The 24,791-nt window shown below is 34.0% G+C and overlaps 1 protein-coding gene across 5 annotated transcripts in view; it reads right to left on the minus strand.

The window, feature by feature from the left end:
- The window catches only part of PIK3CB (phosphatidylinositol-4,5-bisphosphate 3-kinase catalytic subunit beta), a 144,730-nt gene that overhangs the window by 40,079 nt on the left and 79,860 nt on the right, over positions 1-24,791 (minus strand). For all 5 annotated transcript variants that reach the window (XM_087824959.1, XM_087824958.1, XM_087824957.1 and 2 more), the window contains 4 exons: positions 12,129-12,380; positions 10,626-10,722; positions 7,495-7,625; positions 5,254-5,304 (listed from right to left, as the gene is read on the minus strand). In XM_087824959.1, coding sequence (XP_087681085.1) covers positions 5,254-5,304; positions 7,495-7,625; positions 10,626-10,722; positions 12,129-12,380 — 531 coding nt within the window. The remainder of the gene's footprint in view (positions 1-5,253; positions 5,305-7,494; positions 7,626-10,625; positions 10,723-12,128; positions 12,381-24,791) is intronic.

Genomic DNA, 24,791 nt, shown 5'->3' on the forward strand with positions numbered 1-24,791 from the left:
AGAAAGAAAAATGCACCCTGGCCGGGTGGCTCACTTCATTGGAGCATTGTCCTATATAACAAAAGGCTGCAAGTTTGATTCCCAGTCAGGGCATATACCTAGGCTGTAGGTTCAATCTCCAGTCAGGGTGCATATGGGAGGCAACAGACCAAATGTTTTTCTCTCTCTAAAAATCAATAAAAACATATCCGAAGGAAGGGAGGGAGGGAGGGAGGAAAGAAGGAAGGAAATGCTTAAAGAATGATATGAGACATGTCAAAAAGACACAGAAGAGAGCTTCAATGGGCTGCCACTAGCCAAATCTGGGTTATTTAGAACATCAAAATAAATTACGGTAACTAATTATAAGTCACTAAATAAAATAGAAATCATAAATCTATATTACTATAAGTAAAAAAAAAAATCAAGAAATGAAGAAGAAAGCTTCTATCTTATGGTACAAGCCAACTAATAAATCCAACAGGTAAAATAAATTTGAAAATCAGCACTTGGCAAACCACTGTAATATTGATTCAAGCAAGGAAAATTAATCAATATTAAAACAACTGGGTAAAAATCTAATGTGAAACAGGATGACAACTTAGAATCAAAATATCCTTCCACATGCCCTGGCCAGTGTTGCTCAATGGTTAGAGCGTCGACATGTGCAAGGAAGGGTCTCGGGTTCAATTGCGGGTCAAGGGCATACACCTGGGTTGCAGGTTCAATCCCTGGCGCTTGTGGGAAGCAACCAATGGATGTATCTCTCTCACATCAGTGTCTCTTTCTCTCTCAGCCCCCTCCCTCCCTTCCACTTTCTCTAAAAATCAATGGAGCCGGGCCGGGCGTGGCTCAGTGGTTGAGCGTTGACCTAGGATCCAGGCAATAGGGTTCGATTCCCGGTCAGGGCACATGCCTGGGTTGCGGGCTCAATCAATGACTCTCTCACCATTGATGTTTCTATCTCTCTCTCTCCCTCTCCTTTCCTCTCTCTGAAATCAACAAAGATATATTTAAAAAAATAAAAGAAAAGAAAAAAATAAAAATCAATGGAAAAAATATCCTTGGTTGAGAAGTAACAACAACAACAACAATACTAACTTTACAGAGAAAAACCTAGATCATGTGATAACAGTCAACATCAATATTAACTGAGCAAATTGACATTGTTGCTTCCTGATAAAATGCATACACTCTGCCACTTCTACAGTGTTTATGCTAAAAATGCATAGCTGGAATCTGATCATGATAAAACATTAGGCAAATCCAAAATGAGTAACATTCTACAAAGTAGCTGGCTTATATTCTTAAAAAAAGTCAGTCATTAAAAATAAGAAAAGGCTGAGCAACTGTTTTAGAATGAAGGAAACTAAAGACACATAACAATGAAATGCAACAAGTAATCGTGAGTTGGATCCTGTACCTAATAAAGGACATTATTGAGACAAGAGGCTATATTTGAATGGAATGTGTGGTTTAGACAACAGAACTATATCGATATTATTTTCCTGATTTTAATGGATGGATTCTGGTTAAGTATGAGAATGTCCTTGTTTTTAGGAAATGCATACTAAAGAATTGAGGGGTAAAAGAACATGATGTATATTACTTAATCTCAAATGATTCCAAAAAATTCATTCACACACAATTTGGTAAAACAAATATGGTAAAATGTTAACAGTTGGGGAAGTTGAAAGAAGGTTATATGGGAATTTTTGTACTCTTCTTGTAAGTTTTCTGTAAGTTAGAAAAACTTTTTAATGTTTGATATTTCCTTTCCCTAAAATTTAAGGTTGTAAAGACTCCAAGTCATTCTACTAAGAAAACATCCTAGGCAGATCCCCAGAACCTCTGAACTAAAGGTTGAGTCATCTTCTGCATTTTCCAAAGCCAGCCATTAAGATTTTGTGCCTGAGCTTCTGCCCTAAGAAAATAAGACATACTTTATTTATAACACAGATGTTTTAGGTTAGAGTAGGATTTGTCAACCTCAGTACTATTTATATTTTGTTGTAGAAGACAGTCCTGTGCATTGTAGAAAATTTAGCAGCACCCTTGAACTCTACTTACTAGGTGCCAAAAGCACTCTCCCATGAGTTGTGACAAACAAGAAAATCTCTAGCCATTATGCTAAATAAAAAAGGCCAGTCACAACAAGAAAAAATAATATATGATTCCATTTATATGAGACATCTAGACGGTGAAATTCAGAGATAGAAAGTAGAATAGTGGATGTTAAGGACTGAGGGGAGAGGAGGATATGGAGTTGTTTAATGGATACAGAGTTTTAGTTAGGCAAGATGTAAAAGTTCTAGAGATCAGTTGCACTTAACAATGTGTTAAGAATATTTTGAATACTCACATAACACTCCTGAACTATATACTTAAAAATGATTAAGATGGTAAATTTTACATTAGTATATTTTATCACAGTTTTAAAAACTTTTAAATCCAAGAATAGGGTTAAGTCCATTAGTAAGGTGATGGATGGTAAACTCAACTGCTGAACTGTGTGTGTACACATTATACATATGTATACATGTTTTTTATATATACCTATAAATGTACACACACATACACAAACAATTCAACGAGTCAACTTATGATGATCTTATTATGAAGGAATATAACCTGTTCTTGGCATATGACTGGTAGACTGAAACAGTTCTATTCATTCCTGTCATTCAAAACACCAAGAAGTGCTGGGGAACTCCAGCTCAGAATCAAGGGATACAAGGAATGAGAGGAGGCTAGGGGAATCATCAGTGAGATTCTCAAGGGAACTGCAAGTGGAGCAGCTGCTCTGATCAGGCATCCCCCTTCCTCTGAGCTAAACTGAAAGAGCAATGACATGGGCACTGGACTGAGGTGAGGGGCATGAGTACTGAGCCCTTGGAAGCCACCTTATCCCAGAAGGTATGGAAATCTTTACATACTGGAGACTCCAAGTATCAGCACAGTCTACCCTAATTCCTACAGTTACTGACGGCAGGTTACAGTGAATAGGCAGATAAACAGGAAGTCACAGTATAAAAAGAGCTAAACTAAGAATCACCAAATATTTGAGAAAATCAGTATGGAGAAAGATGCCAAAAGAAGCAATACCACTTTAAAAACAAGATTATTTAATTCCTCAGAGAGAAATAAGGTGACATTATAGCCATGGAAAAGAAATAATCAGAAATCTTAATAATGTGACACCTTTTTTAATCTACTAGATTAACATATTAAAGGGACTGGCAGGAATGCAAAAAGTAGGAACTCTTCCGTAGTGTGGGTGGGGTTGTTGATCTTCCATCTTTTATGATATGCAATTTGGCAGGATTCTTATAAAAAGGGCACATACCTTTTGATCTAATAATTTCATTTCTAGGAATCCATCCTATAAAATACACATATGTATAAAGAAGTATGTACAAAATATTCATTGCAGCACTGTTTTAGTGGAGAATAATTGGAAATAAGAAAAAGATCCATCAGAAGAGGAGAGGTATGTAATAGATACTAATGATTAAAATGCCAGGGAATGTTAAGAAGGCTTAACATACAGATGTAACAAGATCCACAAAAGGCATTAAATGAAAAATGAAGAGATTATATACTAAAGATACTGATATTTACACATAAAGGTATGTAAATGCATACATAGCATTAGGATTGGTAACTATAAGCTAAACTGTTTAGATAGTTATCTCTCAGAAGGAAAGTTGCCGGGAGTTACAGAAAAAAATTTTCAGTTTTGGTTTCATAATTTATTAACTGTACTATATACCCAATTTTAAAAACAGGCAAGAATATTAGAGCAATATTAAAACTAATAAAGGGTAGCTAAAAATAGCCATTAGAATAAAGATATCCGTATATAACTGTTCTCTTAAACTTAAAGCACAATCATCTATTTCAGTAATTGCTTGACTGATAAATGTACAGTTTTAATAAACTTGTTTTGCTTCATTAAAGAAAACTCTTCAAAGTATCTCTGGTAGCATATAACTTGCACTACAAAGCTACAGAAATTTTTGACAACTCTAATGGCAATGCAAAAAAACAGCCTGGGCCAGACATTTCTCCAAATAGTCAACATTAGGTAATGCTTTGATTCATTGCAAATGACAAAAATATATACATTATCTCCATTTTGCCTGCTGGCCTCTATATAGTTACCAATCTACACAAAATGGCTTTACACTTAAAAGTTATTGACATGAAAAGAGAACATCAGATTAGAACTCAGCAAAGCACTGAACTAAAAAAAGAATTTAAATTAAAAAGTACAAATGGTAGAAATATTATATATATTATGAGCTGCTAAGTAAACAAAGTAATCTCTTTTGTAGTCTTTGGGCAGAAAAAAAGGGGAATGGTTTGTGTGACAGAGTTTGCTCTTTTCCCTCAATATGCATTCTCCCATTCTCCTTTAGTAAGCAGAATCTCTTACTTTTAGCCAAACACATGACTGCCCAGTTAAAGACTACATTTCCCAGCCTCACCTGTAGTTAAGGGTGGCCATGTGGCTAAGTACTGGCTAATGAGACGTAAGCAGAAATCATGTCAATGATATTCTCAAAAAGAATGAGTGTGGCCTCTAGTCTTGCTTTTCCTGTTCTTGCTGTAGGGAACTCAAGCACCAATATTAAACCATGAGATAGGAACTACATGTAAAACATCGCAGCACACCAAGATGGAAGAAGCCTTCCCAGCACTGTGAAGCCTGCTCTGATTATATCTGCTCTGTTACATGAGAGGGGAAAAAAGAAAATTACAGTCTCCTGCCCTGGCCAGTGTGGCTCAGTTGGTTGCCGAAAGGTTGCTGATTTGATTCCCAGTCAGGGCACATGCCCAGGTTTCAGGTTGGGGCCTGGGTCCGGGTGCATGTGGGAGGCAACCAATCAATGTTTCTCTCTCGTCCTCTCCCTTTCTCTCTCTAAAATCAATAAAAATATATTTTTTCAAAAAGAAAATTACAGCCTCCTCATTCAACTGAATAATATTCACAAAGACAGTATTGTTAATTTATGAGATGTTATAGTATCCCTTATAAACTAGCTGCTGAACTCATGTTTATCTCAGTAAAGGATGTACCACTGAACATAGACCACCTACAGACAGCTGCCATTTAACAAAACTTTGGTATGTAAATACGCACACTTACAGATTGTTCTTGCATATGAGTAAGGTCCTCTGTAAGCTCACCGCTATAAATGAGATGAAGGCAGCTAATAATGAGCACAACTTTATAATAAGAAAGGGTCATTTTAAAACCTTGATACTTACTGATACATTAGCACTATCGCTGCTTGCAATCTCAGCTGCCTTTTCGATAATCTGTTTAAAAAGATTTTAAAAATCAATTTTGGCTCTTGTATTTGTAAAATTTTAAACATAAATGACTACACTTGTACTTAGACTACATATAGTCTGGCATTTCTATGCTTCATAATGAAACATGAATTTTAAACGCAAAATAGTATTATGCAGTGATTCACAATCATCAAACTCCCGATAGCTGGGAACCACTGGCATTACTATAAGGGACTGTGACTCCTAGGGTGCACTAGGATTGTCTGTTGATAAAATGAGCAGTGGCTTGCATACGATGTAGAAAAAAATTTTTTAATGTAGGTTAATGTCTTCTGATTACGAAAATAAAAAGGTATGTGAGAGTTTTTAAAGATAGAATATTTGTCATTTGTCATCATGATTTTTTCTGAATTAACAGATATCAAAAGTGTAAAGTAATGTCAAATGAGAGCCTAAAAATATTTTTCAAAGCATTACATTCAAAAGGGCTCTAATTCTTGAAAATATGGAACCCACAGGTCCAGGAAGAACATCAGTGGTAAAGAATCTGAAAATCTGTATCTGAGTTGGGTAATCTTAAACTAATAATTTGTCTGTATCCTCATGTGTAAAATGTAATGGTTATTCCCATCCTATTTCATAGGGTTGTTTTATAATGATAAAATTAGATTATGGTTACTAAAATTAATCAATAAGAAATTGATTTGAAAAGCAAAATGTATGCAAGTGATTATAGAAAAAAAAAACATGAAAAAGAATACAGGGAACTTTCACTTTTTATATTTATATTATTTGATTTGGTGTTTACAGTGATCATATAAAAATTGTACTATTAAAAGAAACCCAGTAAGTATAAATATATTTAGACATATTTCAAGGCTAAAATCTCCATTCCAAGTTAATCTTGAAAGGCAAAGGAAAGTTTAGTGACCGGTTAGAGATGACTTAAGCAATGTTGAAATAAAACATTTTTTAAAAACTAGACTTCTCAATATTAGATTTAAAACATTTATATTTGCATAGGATGTTATATTTGTAAAAATGCTTCAAAAAGCATCTCATCTGATTCCAAAAAGAATTATAACTGTCGAACACACCATAAGCGAACATAAAAATAGGTAAAGCTAGGACAACTATTCTATTCCTATTCTAAGGAATAAAGCCATGGTATAAATGTAATGGATGAATCAAAATGTACCCTTTTTTTTACTCAATGTACATAAGTTATAGGGATCTTGACATATTTGGGATTTCTACTATAATAATCACAAAATATTATTGATCAGAAAAACATTGTACAAGAATCTGAAATGAAAAGTTAGTTCTTCGGTGGATAAAATTCAATTAAAATGAAAGTAAAGGAAGAAACATCAAGTTATATGAATTTAATTTACATACTACTTTTAAAATTTACTCTCTATAGGTCTGGTAGTGTTGAACATTAAAACACAATTAAGTTTATAGGCATATTAATTTAAATACTATTTAGTATAACATCAATTTTTAAAGGTAACTGGTTCTCAAATGATTAAAGAAATAAAACATTACTGTTTGAGAATTTGCTCAAAGATTTCATCGTAAAAATCAGCATCAATCATACCTGAAACAAAGATGCCAAACCTGAAGATAAAACATGACAGCTTACTTAGCTCTCTTAGCATGTAAATCATCACAGCCCTATTTTAAGCCCCTTCAGCTTCACCAAGGAAATGTGGTTAAAAATGGAAATTCTTGCTATAGATTCTACAAAAATAATAGTACCTTAGAAAATCCTACTAATAGTAATATTCAACATAAATCATCTTTTCTTTGAATACCAACAATAACACAGCAGTGATTATGTCTTTAATCTGAACCAACATGCTGGCATGTTTCACTGTGCATTTCACATGTTCAGAATTACACCTAACTGCATTTATAGCCCTTTGAGAGCGAAAAAAATCCTCTGAGAACAATTATGATTTCCTCATTTTATAAATGAGGAACCTGGACTCCAAAGATAATGGTATCTCACTTGTTCAGTGGCAAAACCAGAACTAAGTAGAGTTGACTCCCTGCTCAGTGGTCTTTACAATGAACCAAGCTGTTAATTTATGTGAAGTTTTAAAACAGAAATAGAAATAGATATATACAGTTTAAACTATAAACATACAGAGCCAGGAACAATTAATTCAATTATTTCATGCATACTGGCCCTTTAAACAATTATCTTACCTTATCAAAGGGAGGGTAATAATATGGTTGTTTTTTATTCTCTGGGAATTTGATATATAAAGCCGTTGCATTTTCAGTATATGGATTTGTTTGAACAGTTCCCATTGGATTCAGCATTTCTTCAAGTTCATCTAAAACATGCAAATAATTTTGATTCTTAAAATATATTTTTGAAAGTAAAATAAAACTTGACTAGATTTCAACCATGGAAATGATTTTAAACATGTGTTATCTAAGGAAGTTTGGCAGACAATTTTATCAGTAAGCCTTTAATTTTCTGTTAATGATTGGCACAAAATTTGAATCTGAGTTTATATATATTTTTAAAATGAGAAAATTAACAAAAATTATTTGCTACCTCGCCCCTTTCTTCAATTTGGTAAGTATTCTCAATTTTGGAAAACAAAAACTTAATTAAAACTGCTCTCCCTCCATCAAAATTAGGGGCCCATAAGAATAATTATTTCATCACTATAGATTTCTTAATCACATGTAATCTGATTTCCATGGTCATTACAGTACTCAAAGTGTTATTTTCAAAGTTATCAATGACATTCCTTTTGACAAACTTCATGTTCCTTTATTATCCTATAACTACTGATACAGTTAAACACCTTCTCTGGTAGTTTCTGTAACACTCCAAGTGGTACTCCTTTAACCTTACCAACTCCTTCCTCTTCTCTACCACTCTAAACATAGTCCATGCACGGAATTGTGCCCGGGGAATCTTAGAATTTCAGTGTTGTCATAAAGCTCTGAAGTTCATATAACTTTCTCATTTCATAGATAAGTAAAATGTTGAAGAGACATGAAATTCAAGATGAGAGAATAGAGCTTAGCCTCCTCTCTCTAAATGAATTTCTCTTTTCTTATACTAATTTATAAGTTATTCTCCCTGTACATCCTGAGAAAAGTCTGTCTAAGCCTAATGTCCAGACAGTATGTACAATCAGAATTATCTCCCAAAGCTAATTTTTTTTTTTTAAATATATCTTTATTGATTTCAGAGAGAGGAAAGGAGAGAGAGATAGAAACATCAATGATGAGTCATTGATCAGCTGCCTCCTGCACGCCCCCAACTGGGGATCGAGCCCACAACCGGGGCATGTGCCCTGACGGGGAATCCAACCCCAATGGCCTGGATCCTAGGTTGACGCTCAACCACTGAGCCATGCCCACCCGGGCTAAAAGTATTTTTTTTAGTTTACAAGTTTCAGCTACTTAATTCTTTGCTCATCTTTTTAAATACTCTCTTATCTCACAGATTCCATGTTCACTGGACTGAAGCAATTCTCATAATTTATACACCTAAAGCTACCTTCTCAGCAAATAATGATCCTATATTTGCTAACCTGTAGCATTATAGTTATTTGTGCTACCTATCTAAAGTCAAATGTAGCGTTTTAGTATTCTTACCAGCCCCAAATTTATAGAGGTAACCTTGCTTAAAAGTGATCACAAAAAAAGGCACTCTAATATATTACAAATGGAGAATATAAACTGTTAAATCTCTTAGAGAACAATTTGAGATTATCTTTCAACATTATATATGTATTTATTCTTTGACTCAATAAACCCACCTCTGGGAATTTACCTTAGATATATACCAGCACATAAGCAAGGTTATTCATTATAACTGTGAAAACTATCAAAAGATAACTGCTTTAAGAAGTAGCAGCAGCACTCTTTTGTAGAGAGAAAAGTTAAAAGGGCAAAGAGCAGAACACTACACACAGGGGAAAAACCAGAAATCTACTTTATTATTTCCTGGTATATACATGAAAAATTTTGGAAAGACACAAAAGCAAACAATAAGTGTGATTATATACATTTTGATGATGGAAAAGGAATTCTAGATAATAGTTTATTTGTAGTTCATTTTTGGCTTGCTCCTACTGGGGTAAACGTGACAATTCTAGAGCTGATACATGCAGAGCAAATGTGTTCATTTGTTATTTTTCATTTTATATTTTGTTAGAAATAAAGTTAAGTTCAGGGTATGCCTAGTTAATACCGCCAAAAATTTTCTAAAAATACCAGTCCAGTTGCTTGAAGATTCTGGAGAACACGTGTGAGTTTAAATTAAGATTTTCCAAAATAAAAAGTATATTGCTTAAATGCATAATTTTTACTGTAATTATGAAATTATAGTTCTCCCTAAGAAATGTGTACACGCACACTACTCTCCTATATTTGGGGATTAATGTGATTAGTGAAAATTATTGGAAGTAGATGCAAGAAAGGAGTAACAGAATATGCACATAAATAAAATATTACAATATGAGAAATTTATAAACGTATACATAAATAACTAATTATAATTTATGTCCAAAACAACTGTGAGTGTGTGTGCATGTGTGTCCAAAAACAACTTATCCAGTAGCGACTACTAATATATGAACATTTTTCAAATGTTTGTCACTCACAAAATAATTTTAAAATGCAAGTTAGTTCAAAATTTTACTAAGTATCTATGAAGACAGAAAAGCCCCTCACTATTATAGTGCAAGTTTTACATTAAAAATTTCCAATATTTGGGAAAGCAGTATAGAGTAATGGAAAGAATCGAGCAGTCTTTTGTACAAATACTAGGTTTGAACCAATTATGTAAGATTGACAGAGGTTCACTTTCCTCATCTGTAAAATGGAGATAAAACCATCAGCCTTATAGGGGTACTTTACACTGTATTTGAAAAATATATGCATATATAAGGTGCTCTTCTTAGCTCAAATTTCAGGCTAAAGCCAACTGACAAATAAGTGTCTTTACCACTCTTCCCATATTAGTGAATATTCCTTCTACTACTATAGAAATTTAGTACAACTAGGAGCAATAAAGAAGAGATAATGTTATAAAAGATATTATTCCGTAGGAGAATTTCTCAAATACCTATAAATATAAAATGTTTAGAACAAGAACACATTCATTGAAATAATAATATATGCATATATAAATCACTTTTGAATATATTAAAATAATCTATGGAAATTTGTTTTAAAATACATCAATAAAGATACAAAATGATGGTTTATTTACTAAACTGAAAGAATAGTGAGTCATAAAGAAACATTAACTAGTCCATGTGCCAAAAGTTATTCTTTAACACTAAGAATTACAAAGTAAATCTTACCAGGAAATGAAGACCAGCTGTGCAATATTATGTCTCCAGATCTCAATTGTCCTTTGAAGTCAAAAACCATCGTATTTACCCATGCTACAGGATAATGCTGTTGAAAAAGATACCATTGCATAAATATGCTAAGAGTGAATTTTAAGATGTAAACATGTGCATGCCGTTTGTTCTAATAATCCTTAGGTCTAGGAATTTCTAGAGTTCTAGATGATTAAAAAAAAAAACCATCCAAAATAAAAATCCAAGATACATGTAGTAAAATGCTCAACATCTTTACAATGGTTGAAGAAAACCCTAAAAGCCAATTAAAGTTTCACAATAAAGTAGTATATCCAAAAATGAAATGTTTGTTGTAGAGCTATCAAAATGAGGAGGAACTTTTAATGATTCAAGACAATATTTGTGATATATTGTCAGGTTGTGTGTTTTAAGAGGTTTCAGCATATATAACTAGGAGAAGGCAATGTTCCTAGGTATCATAAACTTTATTTGTATTTCTAAAAAGGAAGCACCAAGCTGATACGACTTTTACGTAGACACTTAGACTAATTAACTAGGTCAGTGTATCAAAAAAACTAATTAATACTCAAATGCTTTTGGTAAAAAAACTCTGTATCAATGAGGGAAAAAACACTAGGAAAATAACTCTCTGTGACTTTTTCATGAAAATTTATTTTGAAAAAAATATAATAACCAGATAAAATATTTACATTGATGTAAAGAACAGGATACAAATTCATGTAAATAAATGTAGTAATCAAGTTTTTTTAAGGTACAAAAGTCAATGTCCCCATCTCTCAAAAAAAAACCAAAAAACTTTTCATAAAGAAGAAAAATGAAAAAGACTTAACTAAAAATATTAAGTGGAAGAGAATATGAGAAAAAAAATGCACCATCCTTTATCCACAATTTCAAAATGAAAGAAACTCATAACTAAAGGTTTGTTCATAACTCATTTGACAGTAAAAAAAAAAAGACCAGAAATAACATGAAATTAATAGTCTTCATTTATCTCATTTAAAGTTTATGTTCATATATTTTACTTCTAGATACTGATGTGTTTGATTACAGATTTGAGTCCCACACCGCCGTGAATTGAGTGAGCATGACAATCTATGATCTTCCTAAAAAACGCACAAAATTCTGAATTTTCAAACATATGTGACACCTGAAATTTCAGTTAAGAGACTGTGGACTTGAAATCTTTAAAATTTCTTTATTCTTTTTCTTCTGTATCTCCTAAAAAGTATAACATTTATAATAGAGCACTTATAGTATGACATTTACTAAAATAAATTTGCCAAAAGAAAAATGTGTGAGCAGGACATAAAAAGGGAGATTTATTGTCTTTTTAAAGTTGGTTCTTAGGCACCAAAGTTATATAATTTCACATATATTTATATTACTCAATTATGTTAAAGGGTCTTAAAATGATTTCATTATAATATTCCATTAAGTTACTGTATTTTTAAAAATTTTCAGAAGTTAGTATATAATTACCACTTTCCCGGATTTCCTGATAGTCTGATATTTAGAGGCATTAATCGTTTTAGTTGATTTCTTTGTTTTTACTTTATCCAAAACTGCATAAACAGCAAAACATAATCTAGCCATTCGTGGCAGGTCACAAGTATTAATATCAAATTCCAGTGGTTCATTCCAAATATGATCACTTTTCCCTGATATCTCTGAGCTTACGATGGTTTTACACAGGAGTTCAGTACCATGAAAAAGGCCAGCCCTGACATGAACCTGTAATGAGGGAGACAAAAACAAATACAGAATCATGAATACTGCACCACTGACGCACCTCTAATTTTGGAGAATGAAGAAACATATACTGGAAGAAGAAGAACATCAACTCCAGAGAACTCGACTATTTGTCCACAGAAGCATTCGACTGTAATTAATCAGCATATTATTAACTAAACTGTTTAACCTATTTTTCACTTACTAAGTAAATCAGCTAAAAAATACCAGAGGCCTCAGTGGTACAAATAGATCTGAGGAAACCAAGACCATAGGCATAAAAGCTACTATCATATGCTTACTTTCACTGACTTCATTTACTTGGGGCCTTGTCTTACTCTTCTGTACAGCTGGGAAGGAAGAGATGGATAAAATGTCTCCAAAGTCTCTTTCTATTTCTAAATCATTTATAAATTGGTCATTATAAGTAGCCAACTAAAGACAGTATATCCATATTTATGATTATCCTACACACCACTGTCTTTTGTTTTTTCCAAAGACTCAGGTCCAAAGCCATGCCGGACATATGTAAAATGTCCAGAAAATTTTACTCAGTCATCTACATTTTTTTTTAAAAAAAGATATGATCTATTCATCTTCAATTTAAAGGTGAGTAAGTGGTAAAAGTAGATCTAACCACAGTACTAAAACAGAGACTGACTCAATGAAATACATTAAAGTCAAATGTTTTTATATCAATTATTCATATGAGACATAGCACACAGTAGTAGTCAAATATTTACTGAATAAATGAATACCTACGTGGATTTATTTAGGTTTATCTTTCCTGAATAAAAAAGAGCTTATCAATAAAAATTTTGACTTGTTAAAAAAGTTACTATCCTAATTTTGAGAAGATAAATACCCAATAATATCTACTTTATCTATAGATGTTAGAACGTTATTTTAAATAGTGACATAAAATTTTGAATATTGATAACATCGATTTTAAAAATTCTTATAAATATTTATAATAGATTACAATTATGAGTTTAAAACCTATTAAAATAACTAAAACTATACTATATTTGGATAAATAAAACTATAGGTTAGTAGACTATACACTTCATAATGTAACAAGGAAAGAATGGCTTACTTTAATAAATACTATTCATTAATCTAACTCCTGCAAAATAAACACAAATGGATTATATGGTCAAATATTTTTAAAACAATAAAAAGCAAATTAAAAAGAAAAACTGTTAAGAAGCTATGAATAACCAATGAAGCTGGGTGATGGGTTCATGGAAGTTGATTATACTATTCTCTATTTTTGTGTATGTTCAAAATTTTCCTTAAAAAGTTTCTTTAAACCTTAAGAAGAAAATTACTTACTTCAAATGTAGATTATTGTATATAACACAGTAAGGGTTAAAGTAATAGAGGTTACAAAGGATTACTAAAAACATTTGCAGTAAACTCTCATGCTACCAGGAATATTTATTTAAATACAGCTGATTCCCTTCAACTTCACAGGAAAGTGACTGTTCTATCTTGCTCCAACTTCCCAAGTACTTAGTTAGACCTTGCTCCTTTGCTTCTCTGCACTGGAAAAAAATCCACCTCCCCAGCCCCAAGCAGGCTATAAACTTATGCAAATCTTTTCCATAACAAACTCAAACAAAATCTTTCTCAGAATCTAACTAACCATAATCACCTATTTTCTCTACCATAATGAGAATGGTACCAGCATCTACTCAGAAACAGTCTCTTACTTTCAATACATCATGATGCCTTACATACAAGGGGAAATGATTTGTGATATAATCTGTTTTTTAAATATATCTTTATTGATTTCAGAGAGAGAAAAGGAGAGGGAGAGAGAGAGAAACATCAATGATGAAAAAGTCATTGTTCGGCTGCCTCCCGCACGCCACGTCCCCTGACAGGGATCGAGCCCGAAACCCAAGCATGTGCCCTGACCGGGAATTAAACTGAGATCTGCTGGATCATAGGTCGATGCTCAACCCCTGAGCTATGCTGGCTGAACCGTGATGTAATCTTAAATGGAAAATAACAAAATACTATATATACTCATTAAAAGCACATTCACATTTTCACCATGTGAAGAAAAGAATATGAATAAAACTAGTTTATAGTAAGTAGGGGGTAGCAAGAATATGACCTTGGATTTTATTTTATAATGTTATTTCTTAAATATTTAAAAATTAATATTCTAGAAAGTACCACATAAAATAGCTGGGTGATCTAAATTTAAGATCCTATAATACCACGGGTGGGGAACCTTTCTTCTGCCAAGGGCCATTTGGATATTTATAATATCATTTGAGAGCCATACAAAATTATCAACTTAAAAATTAGCCTGCTATATTTGGTAAAACATTTAATTGAACTTACTGAATTTCAAGTCCCACCTGCAGTTGCCCTGGCACGGCCAGACCAAATGATTTCGCAGGCTGGTATACAGACATAACAGCAAATATCCACAATCAATTCAAAACTCATTCAATTTAATAAAAGTATGGATAAAAATGGAAATTATATTTTTGGTATTATTTTTTAAAAACAACCAAGCTTTTCTCCATCTTTAAACAGACAGTTTCAAGATTGAGTTGCCATAGACATAAGCAACCGTCTTTTTAAGTCCATGTCTCTAAACTGTCTTAAATGATATTTCCTATGTTCCCCAAAATTAAATTAAAAGTCTGGGAACTTTCACTTTTAGTTTGTAAAAAATATGGTAAGAATAACTAAAAAGAACGATTTATATAACAGCACTTCTAGGAAATCTTTGTATCTACCTTTATGCTATATTCAAAGCAATATTAGTATTGTGGATTTTTTTTTTAAATGTTTTTATTGATTTTAGAGAGAGAGGAAAAGAGATGGGGGGAGAGAGAGAGAGAGAGGGAGACAGACAGACAGACATCAATGGGCTGCCTCATGCATGCTCTCCACCAGGGATTGAGCCCAGAACCCAGGCATGTGCCCCAAGAGGAAATCAACCCGGTGACCTCTTGGTACATAGGATGATGCACAACCAAATGAGCACCACACCAGCCAGGGTGACAATATTGGTCTTTTTAACAGTTAAGGCAGAACAGAAATAAGAGAAAGAATACTGACACACAATTTCTCATTTTCATAATACTTGTTCTCTAAAGAAAAATTTTGTTGCCTATAAGAGCCATAAAACAATTATTTTCTAAGCAATTAAGAAATGGCCACATCATGAAATGCACAATAAATGGCATTTGGTGTCAGTAAAATTATATGGCAGGTAGGAAGAACAAACACAAAACCCAGGTTTCTAAGTTTTTTTTTCCTCCCTAACATACCTCAGGAAGATTGAGCATCAGTTAAAGAATACACAATGGATGAGAGTTTAAATTCATCAGGAGGTTAGGAAAAGGTTCCACCACTATTGTACCAAGCATTATCTTAAAAGGAGTTCAACAGGTAGAGAAAAAAGGAAGTGCCTAATGCCTGAACAATGACAAGCTCCCCTGGCATGCCTTAAGAACCAAAAACAGCCCAGTACAGACTAAGTCACAAGGTGCTTCGGTTGGAGAGGCTAATAGCAAAGTCAGTGTCATTTAAGACTACTGAGCAGGAATATAAGTTAAACAGATAAAAGACCACTTTTTCTTCAGGGGGAGAAATGCTTGGGTACAAGGTAAGGTATGAAAATAGAGGCAAGAGCAGAAGGAAGGCTGCTGCTGTAATTCAGGGAGAGGCAGTAAAGGCTGGAACTCTGCGAGTCAGAAGGAAGAATGGAAGGTAAAGGTAGAGGTAGGATCAACCGTATGTGATCAACTGATCAGATATGATAGATAAGAGAGAGACAACTCTAGCTGCTTTACCAAACATAATAGTTCGACAGTAAAAGGGGTAAGAGAATGAATTGAAGATGTTAGCTATAAATTGGCTTTAGAAATGTGTATGAAAACAGAAGTTTAGAACTGAAGAGAGATCTGGGCTACAGGCAAAGGCTTGAGAATCATAAGCAAAAGTGGTATAGTTTTTTCAATTTTCTTACAAAGAAGTTGTCAGTAATTGTTTCCCAAGAACTAAAGAATACCCAGTGAAAGGAAAACACTAAGTGCTGAGGCAGGGCCCACATGCCTCCATCTAATCTCTGAGTTCCTTGACCTCAAAAGCTTTACAGTATTTCCTCTCCTTCCCCTCAGCTACAGGGTCACACAGGAAAACTCCCTTGCCCTCATTAAAGCCTCCATTTCAATGACCAACACCTTCCCCTCTTTCTGTCAGCTTTGTCTGCCTTCACCCTCCCCAAAACTCTCTGCAAGTGCCTGTCTTTCCCTTTGTCACACTCATCTGGATAAACCTAATTGCCTGCTTCTCATCCATGTCAAATGTTTTTGGAAAAAGCAGCACCATGACTTACCAATCGCAAAGGTAAAATTAGCCCAGCTGGAGTCGCTTAGCAGTTAAGCATCAACCTATGATCCTGGAGATCTCGGTTGGATTCCCAGTCAGGGCACATGCCTGGGCTGCTGCTTGGTCCCCAGCAGGGGGCGTGCAGGAGGCAGCCTATCAATGACTCTCATCATTGGTATTTCTATCTCTCTCTCCCTCTCCCTTCCTCTCTCTGAAATCAATAATATATATACATGGTAGTATTATTCTTTCATCAGTGCAAGAACTATTTCTTATCTTTCCTTCACTTCTGACAACTTTCATAGCCATTTACTATCCTGTGAGATGAGCGTCCCATTCAATAAAACTATAAAAATTATTTTAAAGCCCTATTTAATCTACTTTTGTGCTCAGGTTTTCTGTTACTTGAAGATAATAACATGCTCTGAAGGATACCTCCTGTCAATCTATTCTATTTAGAGCTATACAACATCTGAACAAAGAAATACTAGTTCACTATTATTTATAAGAAAAGCAAGTAATAAGGAAGATCAAATTATGCAGCCAATATAAAAACCAGAATCCAATACTTGCAAACTAGAGACAGACAGTTGTTACTAAATTATAAAGTCATAGGTGGGGCAGACAGAGGACAAGGTTGTTGGGATGAAGCTGAAGCTTGAAGAGTATTTTTCTTCCCCCAAAATGCAGGTTATTTCATACACACCTGACAATAAACAAATCTCCAATGTCAAGGTGTATAAAGAGGGAGGGCTGGTGCTGTCATCTATTAACACAATTCCCGCTTAGAAACTTCATGTCCGTAATAAAACTACTTTAATTCTACTCTAGGCTCAGTTGATGATCAAAGTATATATACTTTGTTCTCATCTACACAACTGACTTTAAATGACCACAACAAAGTTTCTGCTGCCTAATCCTCACCCTAAACCCAGTTCTGAGTAAAAATATATATAGAATTTCTTAAAAGACACACAATATATTTATTTCTTGGGAAAGTCCAAATATTACCACTCAATTAAACATAAGCCATCACACAGTTGAGTACAGTATTCACAGAGAATTATTTTAGTCTCTCACAGAATGATTTTTTCTGAATTGTACCGTCAATATTACATTTTAAGTGTACCCAGTGAAACATGTAAGAGACAAATATGTGAAGCATTATTTTACCTACTGTAATGATGCTGTCAATGGTGTTGGTGCTCACTTTATCACCCACTGTGTCTCCTTGATAAGGAACCATCTCTCAATTTACAGTATAGGAGGAGTTACAAACACATAAATAACTAGTCTATTTTAATCTTAGGAGATTCTGAATATTGTTACTGATCATGTTTTCTTTGCTTTGACCACTAGCTATATTTCAAGCTGAGAGCAAAATTTGTAGTCCCCATTAAGAGATTATACAGATTCTTATTACTGTATATACATACCTACTGTGAATCTTGCTCCTGACTTTTTTGGCCATTAAATATCCTCAATTTTTTTTTAAGATTTATTTTTTTAATCCTCACCCAAGGATATGTTTATTGACTTTAGAGAGAGAGGAAAGGAAAGAGAGAGATAAACATCAATGTGTGAGAGAGAAACATTGATTGGTTGCCTCCCATACACACTCTAACAGGGAATCAAACCCACAACCTAGGTATGTGCCCTGACTGGGAATCGGACCTGAGACCTTTCAGTGTATGGGATGACACTCCAACCAAAAATTTTAGGATAAAAATGATATTCAATTCTCACTCTCAGTGATCTTAAAGACTTATGAATTAACCACCTTTAGTATATAAACTATAAATACAATATAGTCAGAAAAATTAAAAATTTAAAAACTGAATTATTTTTCAACATTATTGTGATAAAGCCAAGCTACTTACAATTGCTGAGCTTAAAAACAGAGAAATACAAGCAAGCAAGAGCCCACTACACAACAATAAGTAGTATTCAATAAATATTAATATTTTTTAAAACAAAACAAAAAATGCTAGTTATAATTCTATCAACCAACTTCTGGCAAAATTCTGACATAAGGAATGAAATAAAATTATGGGTCACCTGGCTATAAAGCACACCAAAAAATCTCAAGTATGATGACTAGAAAAGTCATATACTAACTATAAACAGAAACAGTAAAAGGTGTGATCTGGAAAAGAATAACAATAAAGAATGAGTCTAACTTAGGCATGGTAACAATAAACAAAAAAAGAAACTCTGCACATTCTGAAGAAATTTGTTGAAATCTCATTCATTATCAAATAGTCAAAGTGTGATTTACTTAAGACCAAGTCATTAAGATTGTATCTGCTTGCTAAATCTCTTTAAAAGATTAAAGTTGATACATGGTTAAAAACTAAGAAGATGAAAAAATAATCTCCATTTAAAATAAAATGGAAAAAAAAAGTGTTTCAGAACTTAAAATCTTCCATATCAGATGTTTAAAAGGTTTGTTTTCAGAAAAAGCAGTAAGAAAAACCATTCCCTAAACTTCTATCATGTGAAATTTTGTCAAAATTGTCCCATTTCCTGATGCTTGGTCTGGATCATCTTCAAGCTTTGAAAAGTGAGGAATTTTAAAGCACAATTATGCTTGATACAGTTACACAATTTACTGTCTGACTATAGTAAACTTCCAAAGAGACACTTTTTCACAAACCCCAGAACACATGGAAAGCAAGAGAAGGAGGCTTTATAATGCAAAGGACTTGCCTCTGTGCTACAGCAAGGATGTGCCAAGCAAATACACAGACTCTATTTCTGTTCTCACCAGGAATGTCTGTGTTGGGCAAGATATGAATTTTTTTCCCGACATCAACACTTAATTTCCTTCTTGTTTGGCAATATGGCCAAAATCCACTATATTTGCTTTGAGATATTAGACACCTCCCCACCAAAAAAAGTCAGTAGCATGAATAGTAGGCTGAAATTCTCAGTTTCAGGAAGTGTATCACTTTGTAAAGAGACAGATTTGTTTTCATTTGTGGGAAAAATCATGTGCTACCTTTAACTGAAGATATTAAAATGTATTATTAATTCATTGCACAAATGTTTATTTAGAGTCTAGGCACTAAAATAAGAAGATAAAAGATTAAGATACAATTCTGCTCCTTAGATTATGTATATTTTAATAGGTTAGGAGTGCTGAGACCCATATAAGTAGGCAATGGTGTTATGATTTATGACTAATAAGTGTGATATATGGGATGTATTTGGGCTTGGAATTCTCTAAGTTTATCCTGTTTGGGGTTTACTTAGCTTCTTGAATCCGTCATAACATTTATATTTTTCTGCAACTTTGGAAAGCTCCCGGTAACAATTTCTTTAAACATTTTTTCTGAAATGTACTCTTTCTTTTCTTTCTGGGATTGAGATTACACAAATGTTAGATAGTCATAGGCTCTTGTAGCTTTTTTCTTCACTATCATGTTTCTCTCTGTTGTTCAAATTGGAAATTTTTATTGATTATTAATCTTTAACTTCACCAACTCATTCCATTCTCATTACCATTCCATCACTGAGTCCATTCAGTGAGTTCTTTAAATTAGTTATTTTATTTTTCATTTCTAAATTTTGAAAACAAGTTATACTACTCTGGGTTTCGTTTACATCCTACAGAGAAAATTAATGTTTTTTCAGGAAACCATGATTAAGTCCAGGCTGCAAGTTCCAACAAGCCTTCAATGAGCTGTGGTTCCGATACCAGTTCAGTTTTCAAATCCTTTGCAGGGGTATATGAATCTGTCCTACGTGTTCATCATACAGGGACCAGTCTGAGAACTGGGTGGTAATTTAAGGCATACTTCAGTTCTCAGAGTATGTAGGTAGTTAAGACTCAGATCCACAATGAACAGCTCAGGGATAAACATATAAGCATAAACATCTAAGCATTTAAAGGAGTTGCTTTCCCAAGCTCCTCCCACTCTGCAATCATCCAAGTATTTTTTAGTTGCCTAGGGTTCCCCTTTTCTTGTCACTCAGCCAGAAAACTGAGGCTTTATTCACCCACACTTCCTGCAACTATGCCAAACAGCAGAAGAACAGAACAGGGAGAGAGAGAATGAATGAGGAGATTACAACTCCTCTAATCAAAGAGGAAGGTTCAACTCTGCATTTTAAGCCTGTCCCCATGCTGTTGCTGCTGTCACAGCCATCACTGCTACTGTTGCCACAGGACATCTTAAAGACTGGAACAAATGAAAATAGAGAAAAGAACAGAAAACAAAAAAGAAAGGAATAAAATAGGGAGAGCTTTGAGAGTTCAAGACCCCTTTCTCACAACAGCTATAACTAGAGGACTTCTTGAATGCTCTCCGACTGCACTAACACCATCTTCTAGATTTAGGTAGTATTGAGTTCAGGCTTCTGCTGAATATAAAGATGCACACCAGAAAAATGAAATGTCACAAGGTAGGAAAAAGACTGACCAGGAAAGAAGCTGTATGCTACAGAATTCTAAGCACTCTCCCAGGGTTGAAAGACATTCAAGTGCCAGCCAGGATTTTCATTACAGACTCCAGAGAATCTTGTGCCCTGTGAAGAAGTCTCTGGGACTGAATATACTGCATCTCATTCCTGTGATAGGTTATACTAAATGACATAGCTGACTTTAAGGAAGGGAGATTATCTTTCAGGGGCCTGACTCATGAATCCTTAAAAAAGATCAGGTTCTTCCTGGCAGTAGATTCAAAGAATGAGAAGGACTTAATGCTTGAGAAATACCCCATTTCTAGATTTAAAAACAGAGACAGCCACATGGCCAGAACCTGAAAGATGCCTCTATTAACTGAGAGCAATCCACAGCCAACAGCCAGCAAGGAAACAAGAACCTCAGTCCTACAATTGCAAGGAACTGAATTTGGCCACTAACTTGAATCATGTTGGAAGCAGATTCTTCCCCAGAGCCTTCAGGAAGGAATGTAGCCCAACTAACACCTGGATTTCAACCTTCTAAAGACAATAAGGAGAAAACTCAGCCACACCATGCCCAGCCTACTGACCAACAGAAATGTGAGCTAATAAACAGATGCTGTTTTAAGCTGCTAAGTTTTCAGTTATCTGTTACCCAGCAATAGAAAACCAAATTAAGGGGCTATTATAAACTTAATGCTAATAAATTTAACAACTTAAAACAAATTCTTCAAAAACTACCAAAACTGACACAAAAGAAAAAGAAAATCTGACTATCTATATATCCACTAAAGAAATTAAATTTCTTTTTTTTATTGTTTTTATTTTTATTTTTTTATTTTTTATTTTTAATCCTCATCAGAGAGGGGGAGGAGAAAGAGAAAAAGACACACACACACACACACACACACACACACACACACACACACACACACACCCCAATTGGTTGCCTCCTGCACCTGCCCCAATTGGGGCAGATAGCCTGCAACCGAGGTACATGCCCTTGATTGGAACGGAACCCTTCAGTCCACGGGTCAATGCTCTAACCACTGAGCAAATGGACTGGGGCAAGAAATTAAATTTCTAATTAAAAACTTTTCCACAATGAAAACTCTAGGCTTAGATGGCTTGGAGTAAATCCTATCAAATGTTTAAGGAAGAAATGATACCAATCCTACATAAACTTGTTCAGGATATTGAGGAGGGGAACGCTTCTCAACTCAATTCATAAGGCTAACATCACGATACTAAAATCAGAGAAAGACATTACAAATGAAGAAAAGTGCAGACAAATATTCTCCATGAGTATAGACATAAAAACCTATAATAAAACAGCAATAAAACACATCAAGAAATACATAAAAAGGAGAATGTTTCAGAGACACAAGGTTGGTTTCAACATCTGAAGATCAACCAAATTAACAGATTAAAATATAAAAACCACACGATCACCTTAATAAATATAGAAAAAGCATTTGACAAAGTACAAACCTTTTTTATCCCTTTCAGGATAAACACTCTCAGCAAAGTAGGGAGAGAAGAGAATTTCTTGAATAAAGACCATCTATGAAAAATGTACAGGTAACATTATACTTAAAGTTGTAAGACTGAAAGTTTTCCTTTAAGATTAAGCCTTGGGATATCCAAATGTTCTGAGTGTTCCTGTGAGGGTTTTTAGATAAAATAAACATTTAACTGGTAGACTGGCAAGAGCAGATTGCCTAAATGGGTAGCCCTAATTCAATCTGTTAAAGAACTAAATAGAAAAAAAAGCTGACCCTCCCCAGAGTAAGAAAGAATTCTCCCTGCCTGACTGATTTATCAGCTTTTCTGCTGCCTTCAGAGTTGAACTGAAACAACAGTTCTGCCAGGGTCTTGAGCCTGCTAGCCTTCAACAAGAACTACACAAAACCCTCTCCTGGTTCTCAAGCCTTCGGATTCAGACCAGAACTAAGTTACCAGCTCTCCTGAGTCTCCAGTTTCCCATCTAACCCTGCAGACTATGGGACTTAACCAATTTCATAATCATGTGAGCCAATTCCTTAAATAAATCTGTCTGAGTGGGCATACACACACACTACTGGTTGGTTCTGTTTGTGTCACTGAAGAATCCTGACTGGTACATCTACTCTCATCACAATTTAACATCATACTGAAGGTCCTAGCCAGAAAGAAAGTTTGAAAAGAAAGAAGTAAAGCTACATATCCTCCCCCTCCATTTTTCCTTCAGATTTCAACATTGTACTTGTGTAGCAATTAAACAGAATGGGGTGTATCCACGCACAAAAAATCATGTCATAACTGCCTTAACTTTAAATTCAACTATACACCCCAATGAAAAAGAAAAAGGGTTGGTGAGGATAGACTATCTAACTACATGAAGTGGACTAGGGGACACTTTAAATAGTACAAGTTATTAAGACCATTACTCCTCAGAACATGACCACAAACAATAGAATCAACCAAGCTTGAAATGCCTGGTGGAAGCTGGCAAAAACCTATGGAAATAAAATGTCACTGACAAAGAAATAAAATGTAATACTTAAAAAACTAAAGCAGGTAGCAAAGGCTTCTTTGGTCTTCTTTAGGAAAAAATAAAATAGAAGACAGTAGAAAATTTAGTAACTGCAGGAGAATTAAATAACACAAATTACCTACAGAAGACAAACACAATAAATTACGAATGGGAAGAACAAGTAGGAATTCCCATTTTTACAATGTAAATTACACATCTATACATACAAATCACGAAACAAAATCATATACACATACATAATACTCCACATTACTTGAGGATAGATTTGCCTATATATGATTTCTGCCTTTAGAAATATAATACCCAACGAACTCTAGTGAATATTTATAACTGTCCAAGATGTATTATAAAGTAAATAAATCAAGTTGTAGAATAATGCATACAGTATCATACCTTTTGAACAAACCAACCAATCAACAAAATAAACACAACCAAAACCCACTTGATCCCCAAACCATACGTTTATATATTTATATAAATATAGAAGTCACTCACAATGCTGGTTATATATGATAATAAAAAGATAGGAGAGATCAGTATAACTTTTTCTCTAATCATGTTTGGATTTTTTTACCTGCTGCACAATGTTATACCTTTACAATTGGAAAATAATAAGAAAAAATTAAATTAAAGGAAAAAATACAATTACCACTAAAATGGAAAACAAAGGCTAAATGGCATAAGCACACTCATTAAAAATTCAAATCTAGCTAAGAATATAAGAACAAAAAACCCCTTATTTTAATGAGAGCTACCCAAAGAATCTTTAATGTCCATTTATAAAAGCAAGCTATTGGCAATCTTTAGCAAGGTGCTTCCTGAATATATTGTCATGCCAGCAAACATCTCAAACTAACTGAATCTCTTTCTTGGATCACAAAACTATTCATTAATTTCCTGCCAAGCAAAATAGGGGAAAATGCACGCTTTATACTTTGAGACAAAATGCCTTGTTAAGTCTTCACTTAATTGTATGGGGTTGTGCAATAAATCTCTATGTGTTAACAACTTGTGGTCTATAATGTAGTCATCTGTTTGCTTCCAGGAAATGGTATTACATTTTCTGTGTTCAGCAACTTTAAAAGAAAAAAGGGCTGGTGCAGCTCTAA

This window comes from Miniopterus natalensis, chromosome 15 (genome assembly GCF_054644295.1).
Source record: "Miniopterus natalensis isolate mMinNat1 chromosome 15, mMinNat1.hap1, whole genome shotgun sequence".
NCBI classification, from domain to species: domain Eukaryota; kingdom Metazoa; phylum Chordata; class Mammalia; order Chiroptera; family Miniopteridae; genus Miniopterus; species Miniopterus natalensis.